At 34.5% G+C, this 27,013-nt stretch overlaps 2 protein-coding genes across 7 annotated transcripts in view; both read right to left on the bottom strand.

The window, feature by feature from the left end:
* Positions 1 to 849: 849 nt before the first annotated feature.
* On the bottom strand, positions 850 to 2,036 carry REP15 (RAB15 effector protein). Its single transcript, XM_074221023.1, is given in 5 exon segments — positions 850 to 1,142; positions 1,145 to 1,373; positions 1,375 to 1,475; positions 1,478 to 1,555; positions 2,015 to 2,036. Coding segments are annotated over 5 exon segments (564 nt in total). The 3' UTR covers positions 850 to 1,008.
* Positions 2,037 to 2,150: 114 nt separating this feature from the next.
* The window catches only part of PPFIBP1 (PPFIA binding protein 1), a 199,314-nt gene continuing 174,451 nt past the window's right edge, over positions 2,151 to 27,013 (bottom strand). For 4 of the 6 annotated variants that reach the window (XM_074225688.1, XM_074225692.1, XM_074225689.1 and 1 more), the window contains 15 exons: positions 23,054 to 23,102; positions 22,676 to 22,705; positions 19,887 to 20,058; positions 18,431 to 18,463; positions 14,531 to 14,681; positions 14,011 to 14,139; positions 11,427 to 11,577; positions 10,152 to 10,263; positions 9,945 to 10,033; positions 8,438 to 8,560; positions 7,438 to 7,563; positions 6,226 to 6,414; positions 5,096 to 5,275; positions 4,186 to 4,251; positions 2,151 to 4,058 (listed from right to left, as the gene is read on the bottom strand). In XM_074225688.1, the coding sequence (XP_074081789.1) occupies positions 3,972 to 4,058; positions 4,186 to 4,251; positions 5,096 to 5,275; positions 6,226 to 6,414; positions 7,438 to 7,563; positions 8,438 to 8,560; positions 9,945 to 10,033; positions 10,152 to 10,263; positions 11,427 to 11,577; positions 14,011 to 14,139; positions 14,531 to 14,681; positions 18,431 to 18,463; positions 19,887 to 20,058; positions 22,676 to 22,705; positions 23,054 to 23,102 (1,687 nt within the window). In that variant the 3' untranslated portion in view covers positions 2,151 to 3,971. The remainder of the gene's footprint in view (positions 4,059 to 4,185; positions 4,252 to 5,095; positions 5,276 to 6,225; positions 6,415 to 7,437; positions 7,564 to 8,437; positions 8,561 to 9,944; positions 10,034 to 10,151; positions 10,264 to 11,426; positions 11,578 to 14,010; positions 14,140 to 14,530; positions 14,682 to 18,430; positions 18,464 to 19,886; positions 20,059 to 22,675; positions 22,706 to 23,053; positions 23,103 to 27,013) is intronic. The other 2 variants (XM_074225693.1, XM_074225691.1) reach the window with 1 other exon arrangement.

Raw genomic sequence — 27,013 nt, 5'->3', positions numbered from 1 at the left:
TTATGAGTATTATAGTAATCATTATGAAATTAAATGATCAAGTTTGCAAAACAGACCCAGGCAAAAAGAGTTTTAATCCTCCTTCCCCCCAAGTCCATTCTATAGATCGTGGGATATGGGGGGAAGAGGGTAAGTCTTTGCCCAGTTTTGTGTGAGAATCCAAGTTTTACATTGGTTTGTATATTTTTTCTTAAGTTCAAACCTGCTCCACCTTCCTACTTCACCCTATCTCCCTATAGTAAGACATGCACACACACACACACACACACACACACACACACACACACACACACACACACGATAGTTTGGGTAAATGCAAATCTTATCTCATTTCAAATAAAAGACACTTTTCATTGCAAAGCAAGCTTTCAAGGTTATTTTATTGGCTTCTTCAGCAAATGAACAAAAGGAACATGGAATTATATGGGTTGGTTTTTTTTTCCTGAAGAGTTCTTCATGGATTTTTTCTTTTTCATGATCACACAAGTACAATCATTTGGAGCATGGCTAAGTTAATTTCAGCCACCAAAACAAGTAAATCTATCAGTTTATACAATGTTGTTCTAAGCCCATTTAATGTGATAAATGTATTAAATAATGTTGTCACATTAAATAATGTTCTTATGCTTGAAAGAATACAATCCTTTGCTTTGACACATGGATTTGTATTTGCTTGACTTACCTAGCTAAAAGTTAGAGAAAATTAATATAAACCTTGTCCATATTATTAAATCTATCACTTTTACACAGGCAGTTTTCTAACATTATTTGGTAGTTAGTTCTTTGTGTTTAAGATAAAATGTTTTACAGCCTTCTCTCCCAACAGGCAGTTTTGAATTTCCTCATTTTTTCTTTTAGGTTTTTGCAAGGCAAATGGGGTTAAGTGGCTTGCCCAAGGCCACACAGCTAGGTAATTATTAAGTGTCTGAGACTGGATTTAAACCCAGGTACTCCTGACTCTAGGACCGGTGCTTTATCCACTGCTCCACCTAGCCACCCCGAATTTCCTCATTTTTGATACTGTCCATGAAAACTCTTTATGTCTTTAGGTTTTCCTGGAACACCAAAAATAATAAATATACCCAGACAGTCCTCACCTATCAAATTATACAATTCTTCCATCTTCTCAAACTGATTTCCTCTCCTAATACCTCTTCCTTGCTGTGCAAGTCTCAAGGATTCGATTCCATATGTTCCATGTGGAGGGCTGTGGATATCTTTAAGGTCTGTACAGCCAGCTGAAGTAGGATTTCCTTTTGAGATCTCCAGAAGCTCTAGATCCAATCAACTCCAAACAACAAAGCCTGATTCTTGGTCATTTTTGTTTGTAGTATTCTATTTTCATGAAAAAAGCTAATAAAATTAATTAATTAAAAAGATTTCATTCAGTGTATTGGAATCTGGGAACAATTTATTTTGAGGATCTTCAAATCCAAGATAGTCCTTCAGTTTCTGAGCAGCATAGATCACAGCGTGACATCACTTGTAACACTGAGATCAAGCTTGTCCTTTGGAGTCACTTCTTGGGATGATTTCTGTCCATCTTCTTGGCAAGCTACATGACTTCAAAATCTCCTGAATGAGATTCCATCAGGATAGATTCTTTTTCACAAAATAAGTTTTGCAAATTGTTGTTAGGTTGCACCTGCTATTGTACATGGCCATCTCTGTTTTCCAGTCTTAAAATAACTAACTTTAATATAGCCTGGCAGAGGTTGATAAGCAAATTATGCTTCCTGGTTGGTCCTGGGTGTGTTCTGTTTAGACTGATTCAGACTGGCTTAACAAGGCTTGGTGACTAACATCCACACAAAGCATCCAGTCTTCCCAAGAATTCCACACTTTGCTTTTTTTTCTACTTGACACTCTCAATATTTGCTTCCTTAATAGTTTCAAATTTTTAGTTAATTTCAAATTAATACCTTAATTCCTTTTATATTCTTTCTTTTATAGTATCTTTTTGCTTCCTAGAAGTTGCAGGTGATGTCAATGAGTTTATTTTTCATATTTCTACCTTCTTGCACCATGACCACCATCATCAGCCTAGGTGCCTACATTCTTTTTGTTACAAGTATAAAATGTCCCAAGTCAGAGAATCATATTTCTATTCTTTGGTGTCTCTACTGATGCCATAATATAGCCCTTGTAGATTATTCAAAAAAAAAAAAGAGATACTAAGAATTGGAATAGATGGAAATTTCCAATTCACTTTTTTATTTGCTTTTTATGTAGAAATATCCAGGAGTGCACACTTTTATAATTTTAAAACAAAAGTGTCATAAAATCTGTTAGCTGGACTGTATTAAATGAAGTTAATTTGGCATTTATATTATTCTCCAGATATTTAGGACCATAACAGGAATTTGATAAGGAATTTTCTAATAAGCAAAATGCATGATCATTTGTATTTATATTAAAATATGAACACAGAACATTACTAACAGTTTATGATGCCATTATAATATAATGAGTGATAGGGTTAAAGGTTGCATAATAATAATATCCTAATCAATCCATGGTTGTTAAATAATCTACAAGATCCAGGAAGAATTCTTCCTGGTGACAAATGGGAAATTTATGTCTCTGATATTTAAATAAAATTTACAATTTATGTTTCTTAATAGTATTTATGAACTACGTTAGCATTCTTGAGCATTAACATTCTATTATCCAAATTGTCTTACTGAATAAAGGAGTAAATGTGTACTCATTATTCTAGTTCAAAATTTTCCCAAAATCTTTAAACAATATAGTGGTAGGCAGCAGTTTTATTTGTAGTTTTCTGTTTCCAAATAACAGGACCACTGTTCTATAGAACAACTTATGCTCCATTTAACATCACAAAATTGGCATCACAAACTACTTGTCCAGTATAAGAATGCTAAATTAATTGGATGGACCTTTATTTTGGCATAAAACTTCTGAGAATTTATCTATTTTAAAAGTTCCAATCATTGGCAGCTGTGGGATCACAATTAAAATATACTAGGTAACCTACTGGTTGGGATTGGATGTGGTAATATGTTTCCAGAAAGAAAACAGGGAGTTCAATATTATAAAGTTGTTTTTTTTAATTTTGAAATTCTTTCTAAATAAACCCTTTGGAATTTTAAAAATAAAAAAAATTTCTAGTTACAGAATAAAAAATAGCCCTAAAGATCTTAGGTAAAAGAATCCAGGATTTGAAGTCAAAAATCTTAAACAGTAACTAACCCATGGTAGAAAAATAATTCTTGGGATTTCAGATTTACTAACTTAACTTGTCACTAATTTTGTCACAATGTTCAACACTGTCAGCATTTGGTAAGGTAAGAAAGTCCCAAGTTCAAAAAGTCTAATCTTCCAGGAACCAGCTGGTACATATGCAAATGGTAATCAACACTAGTTTAAAAACAACACTCTTTTCATTATCTTCCTATGTCATAAAATAAAAGTTCTGTTTGCTATGATTTAATATTTTTAAATGTGTATACATGCTTTAGAAAAATGTACAAAAATAAGATAGTAATAGTAAAAAGGCATGTAAGGACATAACTGTGACATTCAGGTGAAAACATTTAATAGTTAAGGAATTCTATATATTGATGTGGAGAAATTTATCAGTGATCTCTTAATTTTTGTCTAAAAAGTCCACAGTAAATGGTACAGAATACTTAACAGTTCATTTTCTTCCAAAGTCTTCTATTCATGTGAAAACAATATAGTAGCATCATTTATAAAGCAATACTTTAAATATGTCACAGAATTATACATTAAATAGAGTAAAAACTATTACACTACCACTCAACAGTGTTTCATTGTTTATGGCAACTTCAGAATAGGCACCTGCCCAACCCCCTTGAAAAAAATTGCTTCTAAACAAGTAGAAGTGAGCACAAAAGAATGAACAATCATACTCCAGCATATCTCCTGAATGTGTTTCTGAAGCAGAACAGAAAAGAGGACTCCTAATGGGGACCCAACTGTCACTGTCACACATTAGAATCTTCATCTGTAATACTAGCACTAGGAGAACATGTGGCAAAGTCTTTAAACATGTCATCTTCTTTTAACATGTGCTGGAAAACAAGGAAGGAAAAGTCATATATATATATATATATATATATATATTGCAAATCAAAAGTTCAAGAATTATATAATCTTAGATTTACTGAGTTCAGGATATCCAAAAGGCTAGATACTTACTGTTAAATTGTTGATGCCTTCTGAAAATGCCCCAATTTGCCTTACTGTTCCTTCTGAATCTTCCATCTGCATGAAACAAATCATCCAGAAGTATTTGGATTTTAGACAAATGTAACAATTATCAACAGTCTAATTATGTATAGATTGATCAGGAAGAGGGAAAAGATTTAAACTGTATCCATAATGATAAAAATTGACTACATGGAAGAATATCTTTATAATAAAAGATTAATATGAAATGTATAAGTCAAGAAGAATAGAATGATGGACTGCTGAACTCACTATTCTACTGTAATTGATAAAAGCATCAAAAGATTATTTTTTTTGCTGAGTCAGCATGGAAATTTATTTTAATCTAAAAAGGATGTGGATATACTATGAATATCTCTGGTTTTCCTTAACATCTAGTCATTTGTGATAATGATGATGAAGATGGTAGTATTTATTTGATTCCTTTCATTATTTTGCCAGTATGTTAATCAATTTACAAATGTCTCTTTGATCCTCACAACCACTCTATTATTTCCCTATTATTAGATATTATCCTATCATTATTTCCAGTTGAACTGAAGTAAACAGATTAAATGACTTGCCTAAGGACACATGGGCAGTTAAGTGTCTTTAGCATGATGTGAACTCAGGTCTTCCTAACTCCAGGCCCAATGCTCAATCTACCATCAAGTAGCTGCCATCTCAATTTACCAAGTTAATTACATGGAGAGAATAACTTTGACAAATATCAAATGTGACTAGGACATAGTATCTGTTAATAATATATTATTATGATCTATGATTATGATACTAGAAATATTATTAATAAGCTCTAATCAAAACAAATATTATTACAATTTCTTATCTTAAAATTCATATGCCAGTTTGTATCCGAACAACAATTTACCATTTCATTTACCTGTTCTAGTCTGTCCAAATCGTCATCATCATATAAACACATGTCCAAACCAGGACCATATCCTTTCTTGGCTGCATTTCTTGATGCTTGTCCCAATTCCATTGGGCATATATATTCCTCCATATCTTCTTGTTTCTTTTTTCTTAGATTCCCAAAATTGCTAAAAGTGAGTTTCTTTGGCTTAAAATAAAAATGTAAAATTTTTAATTCAGTAAAATCATGTAAGGGCTCTTGAAACCAGATACATTCATTATTTAATTAGGAGCCATTTACAGATAAAAGAAATGATTGAAGGTCCTAACTCCATACACCCAAAATTGAAAAATAAGCTTTGGCTTAAATCTCATAATGACTCTGAGATGGATATAGGAAAGATAAACATCTGATATTTCTTTTCTTTTCTTTGGGTAGTGAGGATAAAGAACCAGAAAGAGGATAAAGAACCAGAAAGGGATTGTCATTAGACCTTTTATCTCTATTTAATTTTATTAAACTTGTTTATTAAAATACCTGGTTTGGAAAATAAGAGACAAAAATAACTTAAACTGGACATGAATCTGCTATCATTTAAGAATCTCAGTGTGTTACCTCTTAGACTTCTTGTCTCTTCCTTAAGGACATGATTTCTCTCTCATCACACTCAATTTGGATCAATGTACAACATAGAAACAAAGTAAAGATTGACAGATTGCTTTCCGTGGAGGGGTGGGAAGGGAAGTAAGATTGGGGGGAAAATTGTAAAACTCAAATAATATCTTTAATAAAAATAAATTTAAAAAAATAATCTCAGGGTGGCTAGGTGGCACAGTGGATAGAGCACTGGCCATGGAGTCAGGAGTACCTGAGTTCAAATCTGGCCTCAGACACTTAATAATTACCTAGCTGGGTGGCCTTGGGCAAGCCACTTAACCCCATTTGCCTAGCAAAAAGAAAAAAAATTTTAAAAATTAAAAAAAAAAGAATCTCTAGAAGGTGGCAGACATTTCTAATATAACTTTTTACCCTATATAGTTTTTATTCTTCCTCCCTCTAATACACATGCATTGCTTCCTTTTCTCCAATGCCCTGATGGGAGTTCATGTTGAATCTTGTATGCTTACATTCACTTCATGATGGCAACCTAAACTTACTTTCACTTTGGCAGTAGCTGTAAGAAGGACATAATCTGGTGACTCCATTGCCTCACGTTTCTGACGTTGAGCTTCAACACCAATTAATAAGTTGAAATGAGTGGCTAAATGTCGTCTCAACAGTGTTTTATTTGGTGGGATGTTTAACAACTGAGCCATTGTTTCAACATTAAAACGGGGTTCCAGAACCTGTAAACAATTTTTTGTTAATGATACTTAAAGCCAATGTTCAAGGTGCAACACATCTGTCCACACATATACAATCAGCAGAAAAGTTTTCAAATATGGTAAAGATTATTACATTAAGAATGATGGTTAGGTATTATTTCAATCTATAAAGGACAGGAAAAGAAAACAGATTTAAACAATATTCACAATTATATAAACAAGCTATAAGCAAGAGTATCTTTAGAATAAAAGATTATTACTCATTAAAATTTATAAAATTATAAAAAAAATTATAAGCTCTGGGACCTACACTCAAATCAAAGCAATCATTTTTTTTCTGGAAAGAACACTGTTATACTCACTTTGTGATTTCTCTAACCAAAACATCCTTCCTTGACCTCCTAATCCCCCAAGAAGATAATGGTAGAGGGCAGAAGCAGCTGGGGCATTCCAGGAGTCTAAAAGTCAGCCCAATCTCTGATATTGGGACAAATTCAGCTTATACAAGGAGAAGGGTGGGGTGGAGTGGATTCCCTCTCTTTAAAGGTCTTTACTCAAATGATACTTGTCAGGTCTGATATAGGGGGCATGAATCCCTTCAGTATATGGCAAATTGGACTAGACTCTTAAGATTCTATGATTCTTCCCTGATGATATCTAAAAATTAAATCTGTCTGAGATGAGTAGTTGTATTTCTCTTTAAGAGTAGTGGCACTGGGGCAGCTAGGTGGCGCAGTGGATAGATCACTGGCCCTGGAGTCAGGAGTACCTGAGTTCAAATCCAGCCTCAGATGCTTAATAATTACCTAGCTGTGTGGCCTTAGGCAAGCCACTTAACCCCATTGCCTTGCAAAAATCCTTAAAAAAAAGAGTAGTGGCATTGACTAAGTGATTTTAAATATCTGAGAATTCATGCTAACAGTGGGATAGCATATCATTGATCAAACCACAGGAAATAAGTATGTGCTATGTAACTTTTTAAATATTTGATGCCTGTGATCATCAAATACATCAAAAACATTTTAAATTGAAACAGAGCTTTACCATGAGTCCACCATGAACACCACTCCCTCTCAAGTTTGGTGCATACTCTGCTAAATCCACAGAACGTAGCCATTCCATCACTCGATGATTGGTCCATTGAGACACTTCTAAGGGAGTGATATTATTCTATGGGAACAAACAACCATTGACATTTTTTAGTTGTTGAAGTACAGGTTCCTGACTTAATTAACTCTTCCTATTTTGTCAATAATCCCCACCCAATCTAGAAAATCAGATCCCAACTTCCAGATATACATCATCTTTGGGGTGCAAAAGCACTTTTATTTAGAATAAAGATTTTAAAGCCTTTTAAAGACACAGATAATTAAATTCCCTTTACTAAAAATTATATTTTTTCTCATATCTTTATTTCACAGTATTTCACTTATGTGTGTATATGTCTATGCATAATATTATAGTAAAACATTACCATTAATATTAAATCTATTTTTTTATTGAAAAAGAAATTGCCTAGTATTTCCTATGTCACCTGACTCCATATTTCAGCATTCTAAAAGCATTTCCTCATCTGTAAAATAAGAGTGGGTTTGTTTAAGGTAATCTTCAAGGTCTCTTCGGTTCTAAAAGTATCATCATGGAGAAGAGTAATGAAAGAATTTAGATTTAGAGTTGAAAGGCCTATCAAAGACTACCAATCTCTTCATTTTATGGCTGAAGAAACTGAGACCCAGAAAAATTAAGTCATTTGTGTTATTAAGCACCATGGTTGAAATTCTAGCCTAGTTCTGTTAACTTCAAATCCAATATGTGTGTGTGTGTGTGTGTGTGTGCGCGCACACACACACACACACACACACACACACACACACACAGTTGAGAAAAATGAGAAAACTGGGATTTTTTTCATTATAAGTTTTGCAAGGACAGATTTATTGAATTTTTTATAGTTTTTTTTGTTTTTACAGCATAGGCATTCAGATACCTGGAGAAGACAAGTAGACTTTGGTTATGTGTTGTCAGCCTTAATAGCAAGTGTTACCTCATCTGATGGTCGCCTCCGTAGACAATTGGGTTCAAAGTTATTTATCCTTAGCACCTGGATGGCTCTTTTGATACTAAGATGATGGAGCACACTAACAACTTTCAAAGACAACAAATCATCCTTGGATGGGGGGAAAAAGGGAAGAAATACTTAATACATATGTTGGATTATTATAAGAATCTTTCCTTTACCAGAAAAAAAAACAGACTTTAAAGTCAAATTTTCCTCTTTATCAGAGTCTCACAAAATGAAGTCCTCCAAATTAGTTTAGAGTCCAAGGCTATACTTCCACTCTCTAAGTACCAATAATCATTTGACAAAGCATCTATTAAGCCACTGAAGGCAACCACACTATCCTCTCTCCAGGAAAAGGCTATGCAGGTGAAGATCAGATCTCCTAATCAGAGGAATTTCTTAGCTGGTGGAGAAAAGAAGTTTCCAATACCTATTAACTTGCTATTGCTACTGTGTAAATTCCCTAAACTTTTGCCAATTTGTCACCTCTCAATTCACCAATATCAACACTTTGCAAATCTTAAAGCTGTGTGCAAATGCAAAATGCAAGCTATGATGATGATGATGATGATGATGATGATGATGATGATGATGATGATGATTAGGTAGAGTTCTAAAATGTAGACAAAGAATTTATTTCAGGAAAGGTAATTTTGAAGGCAAGGCTAAGCATTAGACCCAGCCCAAAACACTTGCAGAATGTGAAAAGGAAAAAAAAATCCTGCTAGTCATATAATATGTATACTAAGCATATAACAGATATGATAAAAAGGAGAGGAAAATAAACTTTTTGAACTGTCTAAGGGTTGTTATATTTTAAAAGAAAAAATGGAGAGGACATGAAACATGGATAACTTTTATTTTCAATTCCTATGGTTGCAGCAAAGGAAATTTTAGGTTTAACTAGATTAATTTTCTTGAAAATTATTATTTTGATATAAGGATACAAAAATACATTTAGCATGTTATTAGTTAAAAACTTAGTTATATGTGACAAGACATTATAACTAATTTTACTAAATACTGTCAAAAGGATGTAAGGCAAGGAAGGGTATTATCCTTAGATATCATTGAGACTTGATGGAATAGAGCTCTTCTGACCAACAGATGGGAAGAAAAGATTAGTAAAGTAATATTATACATTAAAAATTTTTAGTGAGAAAATTCTTCAACCTAAAATTTTATAAGGAGAATTCTACAGGGATCAAGAGAAATGCACCACTTTCAAGAACAAAATTCTGAAGACATACATATGAACAGTCCTAAGAAAAGAAAAAAGATAGTGCCTAAAAAGACCCACGTGGGAGTGAAGAAAACTCATCAATCAACTCAGATTTCTAAAAAGCAAATGGAAAGTGGAAACACAGACAAGCCACAAAATATGAATACAGGAGACTGAGCATTGCAGGAATGCTAGAGTCTTATCACAAATGGCAACATAAGGATAAAAAAATAGGCTTTGTCAGCGGCAAGAGGAAAAATTACTTACAACAGTCATATAGTGTAGCATTCGACCATCAACTCTTCCTTCATCAAACTGAGTTTTATACTGAGGAAGACCAATGTCATCCAACCACCCTAAAACAAACAAACCAATTACATGGTATTTATTATGGATTTGTATAACAAGGTTTACTTTCTGCAACTCAATAAACAAAGTTAGCAGAAACTTTTTATGAGAATCATAAAATCTTACTGGTAACCCAGTTGAAATCCAGTTTTCCATGATTAGTTTCCTCTTCAGATCCCAGAGCTTGTAGAGCTAGCTGGAGCTTCTTTCGATGAAGTGAATGCTTAATTCCTAGTTCCTAGAAGAATAAAGGATAAATGCAAAGATAGAAGAACAAACAAATTTACTTCATAGTTCTAGCAGCAAGAATTGGATGTTTTTGCTGAAGAGTGAAAATTCATTTAGTTTTCATAGGCCTACATAGAATCAGAAAAGGAACTCAGTCTTGCTGATTAGAATTGTAGACTGATTAGACTGACTAGAACAACCCTTAGAAAGACATTTTGTAAAAACACACCCACTAGGATTAGAGTTCTTTAGATGTTCATTTGTAGGGGTGGGTAGGTGGTGCACTGGCCCTGATGTCAGGAGTACCTGAGTTCAAATCTAGTCTTAGACACTTAATAATTACCTAAATGTGTGGCCTTGGGCAAGCCACTTAACCCCACTGCCTTGCAAAAAAAAAAAAGCACCAAAAAAAAAAGATGTTCATTTGTAGATGTTCATTTTAGATGTTTACATTTTCACAAAGCAGGACCTATTGCATCTATGTGAATTTTCCTCATTATTTTTATTCAAAATATTAACACTTCTAATATGTGATTTCATTGTGTAAGGGTACTCTCTTCAACTATGCAGATTTACAACTTCTCTATGTAGATGATACTGGGAATTTTGCAAATCATAAAAATTAAGCAACTAATAATTTAGGTCAACTTTTTCATCATGGGCATTTATGAAAATCACTAGGAAGGATGCTCTTTATGCAATAATCATAGACACACAACATTCATAGTTTAAGTTATTTGAGCATTTAGCAAAAATGTTTCCAGTTCAGTTTCCAGTTCCAGATCTGCCAAAGTTTGCATTTGACTGGCAGGGCCTTCTGGAATGCAGGCTCACCCCCATGGTACAGGAAGGAGTTGAATGAAGCCTGAAATCTAAAGCCATCATGAGGTGGAGTTTAGAGATGATCATAGGAAAGGCAGGATGACGGGGGTGCGGATGAGGAAATAGACTACAATTATGAACCTGGACTATGATGGTCATGTCATTATTTCACATTTCCACACTGGTCTAAATGATCCCTATGACATCATATAGACTTAGTACTATGACATGAGATGGATATGACACACAGACTTAACACACATACTTTCACTTTCTCTCTCTCACACACACACAATTTAAATCAAAGAAAAATTTAGGAAAGCAAAATAAAAATAAGCAAAAAATCTTTACCTTTTCTAGATCCTGCTGAGAAGCCTGCAAGAGAGTTTGCCCAGATGCAATCCAGTGTTTGCCTGAATTCAAGTATGAACCTAATCCTTGGTCCAGGAGCCAGTTGCAAACCTGTTCTTTTGTCCATTTGGCAAATGGCATATCCAATTCACTAATAAGAAAATGAAAATAATGTAAATTTAAAAGTTTTGAATTTATATTTTCATAGTGAACAAAACCTTTTGCTAATGACTTGGCATCCTTTGAATCATTCCCCTAATGTAACCAAGCAAAGAACAAAATGTGATTCCTTTTTTTGGGAAGGAAATGGATCAGTAAAATTAGAAGTTGTGTTCTGGGCAGAAATATTCATTTAAATCTGAAGCAACATAGGTTCAGCCAAAGAAATTGTTTAAAAAAGCAATCATAGTGGTACAAAAATATTCATAGCAGCCTTGTTTGTGGTGGCAAAGAATTTGAAATTAAGTGAATGTTTTTCAATAGGGGAATGGCTTAGCAAACTGTGGTATATGTATGTGATGGAACACTATAGTTCTATTAGAAACCAGGAGGGAGGGGAATTGAGGGAAACCTGGAAGGATTTGCATAAACTGATGCTGAGGGAGATAAGCAGAAGCAGAACACTGTACAACCTAACAGCAACATGGGGCGTGATGGTCAACCTTAATGGATTTGCTCATTCCATCAGTGCAACAATCAGGCACAATAATGGGGTATCTGTGATGGAGAATACCATCTGTATTCAGAGAAAGAATTGTGGACTTTGAACAAAGACCAAAGATGATTAACTTTAATTTAAAAAAACCATCTTATGTAATTTTGCTATCTCTTATACTTTGTTTCTTCCTTAAGGATATGATTGAGAAATCACATCCAACTTAAATCAATGCATACCATGGAAACAATGTAAAGACTAACAGATTACCTTCTGTGAGGGGTGGGGGGAGAGAAGCAAGATTAGGGGAAAAATTGTAAAATTCAAAATAAATAAAATCTTTTTTTTTTTTTAGATTTTTCAAGGCAATGGGGCTAAGTGGCTTGCCCAAGGCCACACGGCTACATAATTACTGTCTGAGGTCAAATTTGAACCCAGGTACTCCTGACTACAAGGCCGGTGCTCTATTCACTATACCACCTAGCTGGCCCCCAATAAAATCTTTTTAAAAAAAAAGCAGGGGAGGGGGGCGACTAGGTGGCCAAAGTGAATAGAGCACTGGCCCTGGAGTCAGGAGTACTTGAGTTCAAATCCAGCCTCAGGCACTTCATCATTACCTAGCTGTGTGGCCTTGGGCAAGCCACTTAACCCCATTGCCTTGCAAAAAAAAAAAACCAATCAAGCAAACAGGTGGAACTTTCTTACTCTTTCCCATTTCTTTATTTGAATTTTAGCAAGAGAAACAAATTTCTCAGAAGTCTGAAATTCACCTAAATCCAATAGTGATAACTTTAGCAGTTATGTTTTTGTCCAGAAACTAATCAATGAAAAAGAATTAAATTTGAAGAAAGTAATATGCAATTAAAGAAACATTAAGGAAGAATATTTTATTTCTTGCTTAATCTATGTAAATGTACAAATAGAATTCCTATTTCAAAAGAAGTTTAGAAATAGCCTTCCTTCCATGGTACATTTTCATTCCTTAAATTCTAGAGGACCTTTATAGCACAAAATGATCCCCCAAAATAAACCATGGCAAAGAGTACATGAGGCAAAGAATACAGAAATTACTAGTCCATTACTATTGTTAAAAAATTTTGTTTTCATATTTTGGATCAGGCATTTGCCAATTCCACTCTTCCCAAGAAAGAGCCCTAAACCTTGATGCAAGGTATAAGCCTTAAGTTAAGTAGCCCAAGAAAGAGCCTTGAAACTTGATACAAGAATAAGCCTTATAATATTCAAAAGACACAGAATTACTTTATTGAGCAATGTAAAAAATCCTAAAAGGCTTTCAATCCTCCTGCTTTCTTTCACAGGTTTCAGTAGCTAAGGTGCTGTATCATGAGACATTCCAATACTTGGGCCACTGATTATGGCAGCTTGAGTTCCTGGACTAACTCACAATATCTTGAGTTGTTTCAAAGAGAAATAGGTGAAAAATGATGCATATAAAAATGAACATTTCACCAACTACTTTAATGACAGTGTCTTCTTAAGACAGTGTCTAGGACAGTGTCCTAGAATGTTGAAGACAACATTGTAATCATCATCATCATCATCATCATCATCATCATCATCATCATCATCATCATCATCATCATCATCATCACTATCACCAGCACCATCACCACCATCACCACCACCACCATCATCATTATCACTTCTAACATTATATATCATTTATTATAGGCCAAGAACTATACTAAGTCCTTTACAATTATTATTTTATTTAATCATCAAAACAAATCTGCGAGTAGATGCTATCATTAGACTTATTTTACAATTGAGGAAAACAATGCAAACAGAGGTTAAAAATGATTGTGAACAAGTTTTCCTGACTCAACACTCAATCCACTGCAATCACCTTCCTGCTCATAAATAAGACTGGAAAGCATTATTTCTACCAGCTCATTTTCTTTTCCTTACCTGTTGGATTGTCCTAGGTCTCTAGACCAACCTAAACGGGGTCCAGCAGTTGCTCTTGTTCCTCCTCTTTTGAACTCAGGCTCAGACAGATCATCTGGATTAAAAGTAGTAGATTGGCTCCTCTTAAGTCTAAATGATTGACAGTTACAACCATGTAAGATGTCTGAAGGCTTTGCAGATTACAATTTTCAAAAGCAACATTTTAAAATAACTTATATCCACGTTTTTTTTATAAATATAAATAATCTCTATCCTGTGGGGTTTTTTTAAAACCATTTAGAAATTTGGCTGCACATGAGAGTAGATAGCTTGAGTTCTAAGCTACTTTATTCTTTTCCATATGCCTCAAAGTAACCTTAAAAATAGTATCTTCACCTGTCCAAACTTTTCTTAGTCAAACAAGTAGATATTTATTGCATCTCTACAATATGTTAAGATATTCTCTTGGCTATTTGAAAGAAAAAAAAATCTGAGTCCTGTGCAGTTCATGAGGAGTCCTAAATTTCCCTCTTTCACTTACTTTCCAAATAATTTCATGATACCCCTGGATTTCTTTTTGGAGTCTGGAGAAGGTGGAGATATCTGGAAAGGACTGGTACACTCTGCATCCTTTCCTAGGGAAGATAGGCCAGCCACAGCTGCATCCTCAGTAGTTTCCTTTTCAGTTTCAGCTAGTCCAAGAACAAAACAAAAAGATTTACTTAATTTAGAATTGTGGAAGAAATTCAATCAGTGTTAATTAGCTTTGTGAATTTAATAACAATCTTTCTTGTTGGTATTTTCATAAATTACCATACTATAGGTATCAAAAGATAACCAAGAATTTGAGTTCTTATCTAGAATCAACTATCTGAATAGAAAATTAGCTTACAAATGAGAATAACTTAGAAATCCCAGATGAAATCCCAGATCATATTTTTTTTGGGGAAGAGTTGATGACATATCTTCAACTTATCGGTAGGCTATTATCTGGAGGATCATCAAGGATTTCCTTCAGTTTTCAAATCTAATGGTCTTTTCCAAGTCTTTATCCTTTCTGCCATATTTAATTACTGCCAAAACTCATTCATGAGGAAACTTCCCTGACATTAATCATCCTTTTCTATTGGACCACTTTCTTTTTCTCCTTTGTCTCTTCCTCCAGTCATTTCCTAAAGTTCAGTTCTGAGTTTCTTTTTGCCTTTCCCCTTCTCTATTCTCTGCTTTAATGATCTCACTCTTTTCCAAGGCATCAACTATCAACACTGTAATAAGTCCTCTATCTCAAACTGTTCCTTTAAACTCTCATTCCATTTTCAATATCCTCCTAATGGTTTGAATTCAATGACCTTAATGACCTTCAAAACCAAATGTCCCTCAAAATAAGTCTGACCCCCCCCATCCCTGTTAATAACATTCCTATTATACAAAAGCTTAGTGTCACCTTTCACTCTTATCTCTCATAGCTCTGTTGCTTTTATCAGTCACCAAATCCTCTCAATGTTAGGTTTGAAATATGTCAAATTCATCCCTTCCAGAATACTCAATCCAACTACCCTTGTGCACAGCCTTTATACTTATTGCTCTGATTATTCCTGAATTGATCTCCCAAGACCAGCTCTAATTATGTTAGTCCTACTCAAAAGCTTACCAAGTCAAATAAAAATTCCTTAACTTGGCATTTAGGAGCACAACCCTCATTGTCAAGTTAATCTTCTAATGCATGTACATAGGCCAAGGGAAACAATCATTATTCCTGAACATATCTTTTTTTTAAGGTTTTTTTTGCAAGGCAAATGGGGTTAAGTGGCTTACCACACAGCCAGGTAATTAAGTGTCTGAGGCCGGATTTGAACTCAGGTACTCCTGACTCCAGGGCCGGTGCTCTATTCACTACACCACTTAGCCACCCCCTCAAACATAACTTGAACTTCCTTATACCTACAATTTTGCTGACACCATGCATGGTGCCTGGAATCCTATCTGCCACTATATATTAAGACCTAAGCTCAAATTCTACCTCTTGCAAAAGCTGATTCCTTCAATTAGAAATAATCAATTCCTCAATTTCTGTAGCATTTTGTAACTTATTTATTGCAGATTGTCTTATAGAATCATTATCTTCAACATCATCAACATAATAATATTTAAATAGTGCTTAGTTTGTGCTAGACACTATATTAAGCACTTTTCAATGATCTTATTTGATCCTCATAACCACCTTGGGAGGCAGGTACTATTATTATACCCAATTTACAGAAGAGGAAAGTGAGTCAAACAGATTGAGCTCACACAGATAGTAAAATGTCTGAAGATACATTTGAACTCAGGCCTTTCTGACTCTAGGGACATCAGTCTACTACAAACCACCAAGCTTCTAAGTTATCGATTTAACTTTCTTATTCTCCTGTACTAGACCAAGCATGTTTAGAATAGGAACTATGTCTTTTTTTTCATTTTTCTATCATTCTTCTTGTACCTACCCACTGTGACTCATATGTTAACAACCCCTCAATAAAAACATATTTTAAAATCTCTGAAAAATATTGTTTCAAAAAGTATGTAAAAAGTCATTTTTTTATTTTATTGCAATCTAACAGGAAAATCTAAATTCTATTATCTGACTGTTGCAGTTTTTTGGGAGGTTGCAGTTATATTTGTGATATTTCATGAAGACCTCTCAGTCAACAAATTAAATGTCTCTAACTTATAAACTATTGCTGTGAAATGCTCTTCTTCTCATGAGCCATTTGACTACTTTTTATATCTAGGTAATACATGAAATTTCTATAGACTTTAAAATTATATAATTTCTTGGGTTGTCTTGAAAATTGACTTATGAAAGCAAAATTTCTCCTCTGAGAGGTGAATATCCACATGTGCATGGAGAAAAGCTGCCCATACTACTGCTTGTTATGCTTGTATTCCCAAAAATTTTGGGTCTCCCGATAGAAAATAGGGATGGAGAATCTTTTTTTCTGCCAAGAGTCATTTGAATATTTATAGCATCATTAACAGATCAATCAAAATGATCAAATTAAAAATAGCCTGCTAAATTTGGTCAAACATTTAATTCACCCTTAAAAACTCCTAGATTTCTTAAATTTTGAACCCCTTCTTTGGTTGCCATGGCAGTGCCAGACCAAATGATTTCAAGGACAGATGCTCCCCACCCCAATCTATGTGACTACTTCAATGTAATACTTTACATTTTACAAAGAGAAGAAAATATCATTCAGAAAACACATCAATAGCTGTTTGAACAAAATCAAGAGAAATTGCAGAGATTTATTTCCTATTGAAGCAAAGCTGTGATGGTAAGGTTATTATGGATAAGAGCATATGCCCCTAGCAAAATCAGAATGTCTCTAAAGAAAGGAGCAAAAACATTTGAAAAAATAAATGTCAAAAGGGGGTCAGGTAGGTGTCTTCCTCCCTCTCCTCCAATTCCTGATCCCAATACACACACACAGAAGTGCTCAGCTTGGCTATTAAAAAAAAAAATATAGCATGTTTCTTGAGTATACATGTCCTACTTCTGCCCTTATCTAAAGAGATGGGAGATCTAAAACAGATCTTTTTAAATGGAAATGCTTACACATGAAAATGGGGACATCCTGGGGAAAAAACAAAGAAAGGTTTTTGTTCTTCCTCCTTGCTAAACCTGGAATAGATTGCCTTTTGTCCTCCTGAATGATACAGTCCAATCTCCTTTATTTTTTTGTTCTGTAGTGCCTGGCTCCTTTAGAGACAAGATCACTTTCCTGCTCTTCTCTCCCCAATTCTAAATCTTTTTGGGATAAAAGTGTATATCTTCTGATCTTTTCAGATTCATTGAAGTAAGTTGACTGCTCATCTCACAAGTTCCCTTGAAAATATTCCTACAATAATTGATCCCCTAAAAGATATGAGGAAATTTAAGCTGTGACATTTTCCAAAGACTTCTCTCTTCAACTGACAATATTTTTCTCTGGAAAGTCAAATACATATGGAAAAGATCACAGAGCCAGGGTGGCAGAAGGTATAATAATATTTCTTTTATTTAAGAAAGGATGTTTTTGGTGACAGTAATGAATGCATAATGATCTCTAAGCAGCTAAGCACCTAAGATACAGAAAACATAGTTAAGGCTACTTAATTTACATTCCCGTCCTACTTTACCACCTCTGAGAAAAGTGTGCTTCTAAGTCATCACAGGTACACTCACAAGAGGTCTCATTAGTATAGGTTATAAGGGAAAGAGTAGGCTTGAAAGCTATGGACAAGGGTTAAATAGAAAAATCCTTTTAGTAAGAAGTGGGTGGAAACAAAATCTTAGTATGAAGGATCTTATTTCCTGATTACTGCCAGCCTACGTGCTAGCAGTTGCACAGGCCAAAATCAGGTTAGCTACATTCAGAGGCACAGCACTGGCACGGGCTGGCATGCATAAGTACGATACCTAAAGTAGGTGCACTTGCACTTCGGCTACGATCTTCAGATATCCCAACAATGCATAAAATCACACGCAGCCCAATGGCAGAGAGCACAAAACAAAATAAAATACAAATCAAAACTCCTCCTGTACCATGGGGTACAATAAGTGCATGCCCACTCACTCACTCCCCACCCTCCAGGAAGCATTGATCTTTATTTACACCAAAAATGGATATGAAATGGTTCATGAGGAAGAGAGAAAAAAACCTTTAAATAGGTTTTTCTTCTATTTAATCTGAAAAATTAAGTCACAAAAAAAGTTAGTTAAAAGACTTATGGACTGTTGAATTGCCGTGTTATTTCTTTAGAGTCACTTTCAAAGAGCAATGCTTTGGCTTTTAGCATCAACTGACAAAATTAACATCTCATTTGTTTGAACTTTTTGACTTCCAGGATATTTTTGTGCTAGTTATAAAGTATATTGTATCTAAATACTCATTGACATAACTTTAAAGAAAAAAAATCTTCAAAATTGCAGGGGAATGTTAGACCTATACCCCAAGAAGGTAGATATGTATACACACGTGTGTATGTATGTATAGATGTGTGATGTTTGTATGCATGATAAAACACATGCATATATATGCATGTGTATGTTGTTATTTGTTGTCACTTCATGACCCCATTTAGAGTTTTCTCCTTTCCTTCTCCAATTCATTTTACAGATAAGGAAACTGAGGTAAATAGGGTTAAGTGACTTGGCCAGGGTCACATAGTTAATTCATGTCTGAGACCAGACTTTATCTAGCTGCCCCTTCTGTATGCTTCTTATATGAATGAGAGATCCCCTATATACCAAAATATTCATAATACCTACTTTTAGTAGTAGCAAAGAATTAGATACAAAATTGGGAAATGGTAAAACAAACTGTGGCAAATGAATGTCCTAGAATATTATTACATCATGAGAAATGATGAATAGGAGGAATTCAGAGGAACATGGGAAGACATGCTAAGAGCCAAGGAAGCAGAATCAGGAAAATGATAAACACAATTACTCCAGCAATGGAAATGGGTAATTTAGAATTATATAATTATAATGACTATGTTTGGCCCTGGAAAAGTAATGGGAAAATATCCCTCCTTTCATTATAGAGGTAGAGGATCTTGGGTATGAAATATGATCTCAGACATGGTGGATATATTTATTTGTTGCCTATGCTGAACCATTTTCTTTCATTTTGGTTTTAAGGGAAATGTCTCTGGGCAGAAGATGGGTTCATTTGGAAAGGACTATGATTTAGAAGAAGTAGCAATACTTTCTCTCTCTCTCTCTCTCTCTCTCTCTCTCTCTCTCTCTCTATATATATATATATATATATATATATATATATATATATATACTATCAGGTTTGTATAACCCAAACATTCATGAATGCAATGAAGGCATAGGATTAGGTGTGTATTTTACCCCTACATACCCAGGTTTGGTGCACTTGCTGTCCTCTTGTTGTTTTTAATCTTAAAAAAGCCCCGTCCAAAGGAGGATCTGGCTTTTCGAGTACCAAAGGCATTGTCATCTGCTGAAGGGCCAGGTCCTTGGACTTTGGAAGGGAGGTTTCCAAATTTGCCAGTTTGCACAGGAGGTACTGTCTAAAGAAGTAAGAAAACAAATTCAAAGTCATTGATATGGAATGTCAAATATATTGCTAAGTTGTTAGAAGATTAATTCTAAACGCCAATGAAGAAAATGTTATTTTCATTGAACCCCAAAATTCAAGGTAGTTATTACTTTTCCTAGGATGTCTGGGGTTTAAAAATATTTTGGTATAGATTTTTTTTCTTTTTAATTGAAGAGAGGTGGGATCTGGATCTTGAATTTCATTAGTATCTAGTATTCCTGGTTAGGAAATCCTCTCTTAATAATATAAATGGCAGCTGTTCTTTAACATGTTAGAGAACGGTCGGGGGGGTGGCGCTGAGAAATTAAGTGATTTGTAGAGGGTGATATGACCAGAGACTCAAGCTGATTGCAGTTTCTTCCCAACTCTCTAGAGCCCACAAAGCCTCTTTTGGCAAAAATAAACCACATAATTGATATAATGATGGAATCCTGACTTCTACAACAATGTATTAACACAAAGGCTTGTCCTTCATTCCCAAAGTAAACATACAGCAAAATCATTGTAACATGAATAGATCCCAAAATAAGTATGACAGCTTTGCACTTCAAAACCAGATATAAAATCAAAGATTTTGATTTGTAGTCTGTTACAGACACATAGTGTCAACTCCAGTTTGTTGAAAAGGGTTTTGCTTCCAAAATTGAATTTGTATTCTGCTATATGTCACTTAGGGATTATTACTTTTCAAATAATTAGAACATAGCAAATTATGTCTACAAATGAATAAAAATTATGTAAATTTAAGCTAATTATATTTAATATTTCTTATCTGATTCAGTAGTCATTTTAAGATCAATGCAAGTATAAGATAATCATTCTGAATAACAATGACAATCTACATTATGGAAAATTATGAATAGTTTGATTATTTGAATATGGAAAAGGAATTTGTTTTATGTTATGATGCTTAGCTAACACAAATATGACTTTTTTCCCTATTGCCTTTTCATATATTTCATTTTTCTTGCCTTTTAATATATCTCACCTCTCTTGTCTTTTCAATGTATAGATATTGTGTGAATTTTGTGGAAACAGAAAGAGGGAGTTCTTGTACTTTCCTTCTCTTGACATTAAAAATTCTGTTTATCAAAGTTCTCAGTCAACAAAAGATTAGACTAGGAATTTTTCTGGATTGTAACAAAATGCTTGCAAAGCCAATGACAATTTGTAATTCTAATATTAACAACATTATATTAATATAATATATAATAATATAATTAATATAAACTTTTTTTGTAAATTACAAAAACCAGTGAAAAATGGCTAGTCATAAAAACTTTCCTATTCCGTGGGTTACCTGATGTTTCTTTGTGCCATGAATTTTGGGTACAGAGTGGTTAGTTTTTTTTTTCCATGATAGCATTTTACTCAATCACATTAGAAAACACTATATAGAAAAGGTCTTGAGATTATCATTCCATTAATTTCAGTATTAATATCTAGAAGTGAGCTACTAGAAATAAATGTTTGAATGTATTCCAATTCAGTAAATTGTACCTTCAACATCAACATCAAAATCATTCACCTCTGGCTGACAAAGTCACTGGGATTTCCCTTTCCCCTTCCATGCCAACTAAGACTCAGAGGGAAGAAAGCTGGTCTAGATGGCAAGGAACCATGAGACAGGAACCAGCATGTGCCAAGGCAAATTGACCTATCATCACCACTGAACTGACCACCAGCTCCCTAAGATTCTAATGGAGTTTTTTAGAACCTAGAAGCTGAGGGACCATCCCATCACCATGGAACACAACTTGAGATGCCACCTGGCAACTTCAGTGCTGCAAGCATAGCTACTGAAGACCCAGAGTCCTTGGCACTATCAAATTGTTCAACATCAGAAAAAGACTCCAAGAACCATGGGATTTTTCTATGTGATATAGCTGAAAGCTTCTATATATGTTACCTGCTCCATTAGAATATAAGCTCTTTCAGAGCAAGGAATTCTGTGATTTCTATAATATCTTTCCCTGCACCAAACATAGTGCTTTTCTCATGGTAAGCATTTGATAAATGCTTTAATCATTCATTTACCTTCCCCTCTACACTTGCAGACAGACCCCACTTTGCCTTCCCTAAGCTTTCCCTACCCAATTGCCTCTCTTTTCCATACTACCTCAATTCAATAGTAAAATTGTTACACAATCCCCCATTCCTCCAAACTAAGTAGGGCTCTCTAGGAAGACAGCTAGACTTTACCTTATAACCATATAAAGCCTTCATGTAAAACAATTATAAATAATATTGGACCAAAAATTAACATCAAGGAAAACTAGAAATGGAATAACTCTATTTAACATGTAAAGGACAATGGGAATATCTCAGCTGAAGATGATCATATGAAAGCCCATGGAGATAGTGGAAGAGTGTAGGGTTTGTAAAATCTCCACAAGAAAGCTCAGTTATGCTCAATCTAAACATGAAGGTATGAGCAACTGTTTAGTTTCCATGAGGGCTTTGAAAAGTGTTCAAGTACAAGAACATTCCTCTTCTTTTACTTTCTGACAAAAGTATTTGCCTCCTGATCCTTTCAAGCTTATTGAATTAACCTCTTATCAGTTATTTTAAACCAGGCATAACATCACCTCTGGAGGCTTCTGAAGAGGTTCCTTTTCCTGTTAGAGGAAAGCAAAGAGAATTAGAAAAAAGAAGTAATTTGCAGCCTTCATTATATTGAATTTCACTGAAAAAACTTATTTTCTATACCTCTATGCTACCCTTCAACAAAATTTCTACACAATTTCTAATGAAGAGCCTGAGATAGCCTGTTTAAAGTATTGCTGCTCCAAATAAATGAATGGCTTTCCATATTTATACTTGTTTAACCATCTCAACTCAGGCACAAGGGAGACAAGTGGAAACACCAAAGATATCCCTTATAGCTTTCACTTGTAAAATGGGGAAAACATTCCTCTTTTCATTAGAATAAGAGAAACTATTCAGGAACTAATCATATAGCATACTTCTTTCTTCAAATTGCCCAGACTGCTGGATTTTTGCAGAGTTGAAGATCTAAAAATAACAAAAATAAGAATAAAAGAGATTAATGACAAATAAACCTCATACCACATCTTTTCTCTTTTCACATACAATATCATGGAGAAAAAAAAACTTTAAAACTGTATATGGGTTAAAGAAATTCTGAAATTGGGAATTTACTATCTAATTTAATCACATATTAGATGCATATAAAAGTAGATAGGATATTTGGTCTGGAATCAAGAGGACCTAGGGGGCTGGATTGGACCTCTTCTGAGGAAGAAAAGTTAAGGGAAAAGGAGGAATATGCTTATCCAGAAAGGAGGAAGAAGAAGATAAAACACATTGGGATATGAAAGAAATGGAAGAAAATATGCATTTATTAAGCCCCCATCTGTGCCTGGCATTATAAATTGTTATCTCATTTGATCTTCAAATTCAGTGAGATGGCATCATTATTATCCCCATTTTACAGTTGACGAAACTGAAGTAAAATTTAATGATTTCCCACATAGGTGAGGCCAGGCTGAGACCAGATAGAATAAGTTGTGGAGGGAAAAAGCATTAGATGAAACTTCCTTTTATCTGGAGAAAATAATTGAACATAGCTTGGTGTCTAATACACCAAAAGTATTAGAAACAAGGGTGGATAGGAAGGGAATCTAAAATTATTAATTTCAGTGAAGGAAGCAAAACAAAATTCCTGACTCTTGAAAGGGGTATTCTTTGACAGAGAATATTCATCAATGGCTGAACAAACTATGGTATATGAATGTAATGGAAAGAAACAATGAAAGAGATGATTGCAGAGAATTTTGGATAGTATGAATTGTTGCAGTGAAGTGGGCTGAATTAGAACAATTCATACAAGAACAAGTGTAAACTCTGATCACTTGATCAACCAGCTCAAGAGGACGAATAATGAAACACGTTGTCTACCTTCTGAGAGAGGGGTCCATGGTGCATGAAAAAGAAAATTTTCAACACGGCCACTATGTGGATTAATTTTACTTGACTATGCTAATTTGTTACATTTTTTTTCTTTCCCCTTGACTTTTTTTCAAATTGTTAGAGTTGGATGGGGAAAAAAGGAATTAAGCAATGGAAACACACAAAAAAAGAGGTCTGTTGAAACAATTTTTAAAAATGCACAGAAAAGAATAGACAAAAGAAAGACTAATGGGTAGAATAGTTTTGAAAGTAATGTGGTGGGGTAGCTAGATGGTGCAGTGGATAGAGCACTAGACCTGGATTAGGGGGAACCTAAGTTCAAATTCAGTCTAAGTCAATGACAGTAGCTGTATGATCCTGGATGAGTTACTTAACCCCAACAGCTTCCAAAAAAAAAAGATAGGAAGTAATGTGGGCAATTTATTGTATAACTTTAAAAAAAATAAGCAGTATGAAAGAAAAATTCAGTTTCATTTCATGTACAAATCCCTTTTTTGTGTGTTCTGCTGTGTATGTTTCCATAACTCCTCATCAATTTTCTTTGGTTCAGGTGGTCCATAGCATCCAACAATTCTGCTTCATGGTTTCAATCATCTGATTCACTGGATTTCCTGCTAGATATATTTTCCTTTTATACAATAATACTGGCCCTCTTCCTTATCTTTCTTATTCTTTTCTTTTAAAAATTTAGATATCCCATTTTTTAACTATAAAAATCATTTTATTCTAGAGGGTGGTAATAGATGAATGTTGAAAAATAACACCTTCAAGGATTTCCATTTGAATGATAGAACTGGATTTAAAACAAAAGACCTGGATTCACTAATTCAAGCTTTGTGATTTGAGACAATATATTTATCTCTCCTAGCTTCAGTTTCTCCTCTGTAAAATGGGGATAATAGTTTGCACTCATCTTGCCCACCTCATAGAGTTATTGTATCAAATCTACCTGACCTGCCCCAAATTCTCTGTTGACCTCTAATGTTGCATCTGCAATTGCCTCTCAGATATCTTTACCTGGATGTCCAGCAGACCTCTTAAACTAAATAAGTTCAAAACCAAACTCATTATATTTCCCCCTGAACCCTTTCCACCTCCAACCTTCTCTATAACTGTAACCTATAACCCCCCAGTCCCTCAGGCATACAACCTAGAAGTTATCATCAATCTTCACTATCTCTCCATATCCTCCATATCCAATTTGTTGCCAAGGTCTGTCAAGTTCACCTTTGCAATATCTCTTGAATATACTCTTTTCTGACTGCCTCCCACCCAGGAGCAGGCCCTCATCACCTCACACCTGAATTATTGCAATAGCCTACCGGTGGATCTGCTTGCCTCAAGTTTCTCCCCACTCCAATACAATCTCCAGTCAGCCAACAAAGTGCTTTTCCTAAAGAGAGGATCTGATCATATCCCATGCCAACCGCACTCAATAAACCCCAGTGACTCTCTGTGGCCTCCAGGAACAAATACAAAATCCTAGATAAAAAACCTAGCTCCATGAGACCTTTCCAATCTTTTTCTTACTCCCCCTACCCAGGTACTCATAAGATCTATTAACACTGGTCACCTGGCTGTTCCATAAACAAGATTCTGAACCTTTCCTCTGGTTATCCCATGTCAGGAATGTTTTCTCTCCTCATCTCCTCCTACTACTACCTTCTTTGGTTACCTTTAATCGCAACTAAAATTCTAACTTGTATAGAAAGTCTTTCCAAACCTCTCTTAATTCTAGAGCCTTCCCTTTTAAAATTATTTCCTATTCTGTATATAGTTTGCTTTGTACATATGTTTGTATGTTGTCTCCCCCATTAGATTGTTAGTTTCCAGGATTATCTTTTGCCTCTTTTTGTGTACTCAGAATTTAGCACAGTGCCTAAACTGGTACATAGGAGGTGCTTAATAAATGTTAATTGATTGATTGATAGAAAATAGAAGATTCATGAATGTTTGAATTATTTTGTTTCATTTAATCAAGTCCCCTCATGTTACAGAATAATTATTTTGATATAAAGTAATATAAATGGGCTATTATTAATAACATGTTGATTCAATAAAGGAATGAATTCATCTTAGAAATCATAAATGTTATGGATCTCAATTTTGATGTCTACTCATTAAAGATACAAATCAGATGGAGAGCAATCATAAGAGTAAAAATTGAGTACCAGTAACCCTGATCATATTATTGGTTTTCCACTTTTGTCCAAACATCATTCCTATGGAATTAAATTATCCTATAAATGTTTCACCCCATGTCATATTTTCATATGATGCCAGAGGAATGTGCCTATTATAGTTGTTCAAGCAAAATATCCATGAGGTATATGGGTAGATATTTTGATCTTCACTTACAAACTCAAAGAAGTTAATCACTTACAAACAAGATCATAAAGTGCTAGAGCCAGACCTATAATCAGGGTCTTCAATTTAAATCCATTATATTTTCCAATATACTAATCTTATTTTTAAGGGAATAAATTGGTCTGCAAATCAGTCCCTGGATGTCTACAAAGGGTGACTACTATTCTGATGAAACATTAAGTATGCACCCAGAAAGCAGATTTGGGGACTGGCAGACTAATAGGTTGAAAGAATGCTGTGTCAAAGAAAGGGAGCTACAGAATTTTATCAAGACACACTTAGATAATATCTATTTTATTCAACAACAGGATAAACCTACTGATTCTATATTCATGGTGATCTCCACTATTTTGGAGACCACCATTCATTCCATATATTCTGATAAGATTAGCAAAACACCTCAGGACCCATTACAGAGAAATAACACAGAAAGACACATAGAGATCTCAGAGATAGAGACAGAGAAGCAGAGTCAGCATCAGAAACAGAAAAGAGGGGGAATGGTGGGAGGGAAAAAAGAAGAGAAGAACAAGAGGGAAGCAACAAATTTAGTTAAGAAGCTAAATCCTTTGACAGTTGACTGTTGCATGACAGACAGGAATTAGAAGATAGGCCTCTTGGTTCAT

This window comes from Macrotis lagotis, chromosome 2 (genome assembly GCF_037893015.1).
Source record: "Macrotis lagotis isolate mMagLag1 chromosome 2, bilby.v1.9.chrom.fasta, whole genome shotgun sequence".
NCBI lineage: Eukaryota > Metazoa > Chordata > Mammalia > Peramelemorphia > Peramelidae > Macrotis > Macrotis lagotis.
Note: the sequence above shows the minus strand (reverse complement) of the source record. Positions and strands in the feature narration are given on the sequence as shown.